Consider the following 3,202-nt stretch of genomic DNA (forward strand, 5'->3'; position numbering starts at 1 on the left):
CCCCCATAATGGGCTCATGGCAGGGGTGGGAGTAGGGGACAGGCAGCACAGACCTTTCAGCCACCAGATGACACGGTTGCACATTTCCTCAGAAACATCTGAAAGTAAGAGAAAGGTCGTTGCTTTTTTTCTCTCTGAGATGCACACCCCTCCCCCAGGGTGACTTAGATCTCTAGCTCCACATCTCTCCACACAAAGGTGCCCATACCCTTTGATGCTCTAAATCTCCTTCAGCTTAGGACTAATACGTCATTCCCACGCACCCTCTCTCTGTGCCACTGTCCCTCTGGGAAGCCCAGGACCCAGCTCATCTCACTCCATCTCCTATCCTTCAATGCCAGAATACTGACTTGAGACCCTCATTCTCTTTAGCAGCCCTTACCCCAGCTCAGTTCTTCTTCATTCTCAGGAATTGGCTTCCGACCCTACAAATTACTCTCTACCACCTTCCATTGAAAAGTTAAGCAGCATTGCTTTGAAGAGTCAATGCCTTGCTACTGGGCCCAAGCATTTTCATGTGCCGTTATTAGCTTGGCACTCAGAGAAGCTGGCAGGGAAAGAATAGAGCAGTGGGCCCAGAGATGGGACTACCTTAGGCATTGGCAGGAGGGCAGTCCTGAGGCCCAGAATAAAGAAGTGGTCTTTCCTGTCCACCCCAATATCCCATCTGACTAAACTGGGGCTGCTTCTTCACATACCCAGGAAGAAAGCACTAAACCTTTGAATTGGTTGTTTCCAGGTGTGCTTGGGGGTCTTTGGCACTTCCTTCATGGGTGTCTGGTCTGGAGGCTCCTTTGGTAATGGCAGTGATGGGCTTGCCTTTTCTCTCTGGAACATCAGATCCTCACATAAAGGGCTTGAGTCCATTTCCAAAAGGGACATGAACGGGTCTAGGGGAGGAGAGGTCTTGGGCTCAAAATCAGGTGTTATCGGTCGGCTTTGAGACGTTTCAACTTCAGGATTCAGTAAGGCCCACCATGAGGACTCGGGCCCATATCTGGGTAAGGATCGAGGGGGTAAAGGCCGAGGAGTCAGTTCCAGTTCTGCACTATGGGGAGACTTTTGGGATGGTTCTTGATACCTGGCTGTGGGTCCTGGGGACATGTGGTTCATTTCTGTGAGTCCCTGTGAAGGCTCTGCAGTGGCAAACAGAGGAGGTCTGGGTAAGCTTTCAGACATTGATCGAGCTTTCGCATAGTGAGTTGCTGGTACTGATTGTCCTGGGGAAATGGGAACCTTGACACTAACGTCAGTGTCTTCTTGGATTGGAGACTTCATATTGGACTCCACCTGTGATATCGTTGAGAGTTTTGAGGGCTTGATTTCAGTGTAGACAGAGTGCTTGCAGAGAGACTCCGGCTCAGCACATGAGGGAACTCCCTGTCTGCCATCCACATTTCTAAGGACAGAGAGTTTGAGGGACGAATCCAAGTTTATGTTCTTATGCAAGGACTTGGTTGCTGAAAGAACTGAACTGTAAAGATCCATTTCCGGCTCCCGGACAAGAGTTTTTTTCAGGGTGGCCCAACGTTCAGTAGTAAGGCGGCTGCTGCCATGGTCTAGCCTGGAGGGACTCTTGGTAGTCCTTTGGATGGGGTCGGTCTGTACTGCTTCATCCTTTGGTTGAATCGAAACTCTACGAGGCACTCGAACGCCTTGTGGGTTCTGTACCTTGGAAGGTGGATCCTCTTCTTGGAAGTTATGAGTACGAAAGTTATCCTTCTGATCTAAGAAGCTCAGTCGGCGAGAGGACTTGACATCTGGGGTTAATGAGCTCCGCTGGGTGATATCGCGCATGGGCTTGTTCTCACTGCCTCTCCGTGCTGCATCCTCTCTGGGTGGGCTCACATTCCGATGGGTGCTTACAGTGTGGGATGTTGCTGTCTGAACTTGCTGGGTCTTTCGATGAGGAGAGTAATGGCGGAATGCATCTGTTCTGGGCCGGGACTCGGTTCCCCGAGAAATGTGGGCTGAAGAGTAACCAGGGCCTGCCTCTGGGGAGAAAGAGCGAGGATAGCTTGGGGCCGCCTTGGGAGGGATGGGATGTGCAGCTTCTGGTCTTCGATGGGGCGGAGGGCTCGAGGAGATGGCAGTGCTTCGCTGGCTGTGGGTAGGAGGGTAGCCTTGCACCCGCTGAGGACTGCTGCTGTGGACCTCAGCCCCTTTATGTGTTGAAACCTCCACCTTGGACCCAAGTTTATTTGTCTTGACCATCTGAAAGACTGCACCCTTGTGGGTGGATGCCATGCTTCACTAGTTGGCTTGTATTTGGGATCCTAACGAAGTCTATTCACCCTCAGTTTTAAAAGCTGCTGTTCTTGGGCTCCCCTAAAAGTGGCTGCGGTTCTAAGAGTGGCTCGAGTAAAGTCCCCTTAGCTACCTCTCTGGTGATGTCATAAAGGAAGGAGCTTCCTATTAAACATGCTGGCATACAGCCACAATTCTTCAGAGAGGCAGGACCTGAAAGGAAATTGTGGATTTGTTCTTAAGGGTTTGCACTACCAAACCTTTGGTCAAGTTCTTAACAAAACCGGAATTTCCTTGTATATAAGGAAGGCTCCAGTCCCTCCTGTACTCTCCAGATTCTAAGAATTTTCGGGGACTTACCTAGAGGAGAAACAAGCCAGAAGATCCCATGAGGACAAGGCTACTCAGAGCAATCAAACATGCTGTGTTAGTCCTTCTAATAAGGTACAAGGTATTGTGCAAAGTTGTCCAAATTTTGTTTAAAATTGCATCGTACACAAGTTTAACAGAAAAAAAAAAGAGCTCTAACTTTTGCAGGTTTCATGAGTGATTTGGTTAGCCCTGGGGTAAAAATCCCATGTTTCCCAAATCATAAATTCTCAATACTCAAGGAGAATCCACACTGTAGAAGGGATTCAGATACCAGACCTTACCAAAATAGTTACTTTGCTCAAACCTTAGGAAACCACTGCCTACTGTATGGGTGCACGCAATGAAAGTGTCTTGTTTCAAAATCGTCTCAGGCCAGCCATCACTCTGCAGCAAGCGGATCCCCTCTGCACTTACGGTGGCTTTCCAATCTGGATGATCATTTTGGATAAGGAAGAGAATGCTACATTTTCTCCCTCTAGCACGTATTTTTCCCCATAGACCCTATCACATCCAACCTTCTGTGACTGACTTGAAAGGGTCAAGGTTATAGGATGACTGGCTCTACACTGACCATTCTTTTCTG

General features: G+C 49.0%; 1 protein-coding gene across 3 annotated transcripts; it reads right to left on the bottom strand.

Annotated features, from left to right (window-relative positions):
* Positions 1–48: 48 nt before the first annotated feature.
* On the bottom strand, positions 49–2,639 carry LOC131482385 (serine/arginine repetitive matrix protein 1-like). Of its 3 annotated transcripts, none has more exons than XM_058676076.1 (3): positions 1,082–2,639; positions 719–828; positions 49–98 (listed from the first exon to the last, which is right to left on the bottom strand). In XM_058676076.1, the coding sequence occupies exons 1-2, from the start codon at positions 2,245–2,247 to the stop codon at positions 768–770; spliced, it is 1,227 nt and encodes a 408-aa protein (XP_058532059.1). In that variant the 5' UTR covers positions 2,248–2,639; the 3' UTR covers positions 49–98; positions 719–767. The 3 variants fall into 3 exon arrangements, with proteins under 3 accessions (XP_058532059.1, XP_058532060.1, XP_058532058.1); XM_058676077.1 differs by having other exon boundaries at positions 719–890; XM_058676075.1 differs by having other exon boundaries at positions 719–2,634.
* Between the last annotated feature and the right edge of the window lie 563 nt (positions 2,640–3,202).

Source organism: Ochotona princeps, chromosome 17, assembly GCF_030435755.1.
Source record: "Ochotona princeps isolate mOchPri1 chromosome 17, mOchPri1.hap1, whole genome shotgun sequence".
Classification (NCBI taxonomy): domain Eukaryota; kingdom Metazoa; phylum Chordata; class Mammalia; order Lagomorpha; family Ochotonidae; genus Ochotona; species Ochotona princeps.

Bases quoted from the DNA above. Each gene is read 5' to 3' on its own strand.
- LOC131482385 (XM_058676075.1), bottom strand. From the start codon at position 2,247: ATGGCATCCACCCACAAGGGTGCAGTCTTTCAGATGGTCAAGACAAAT.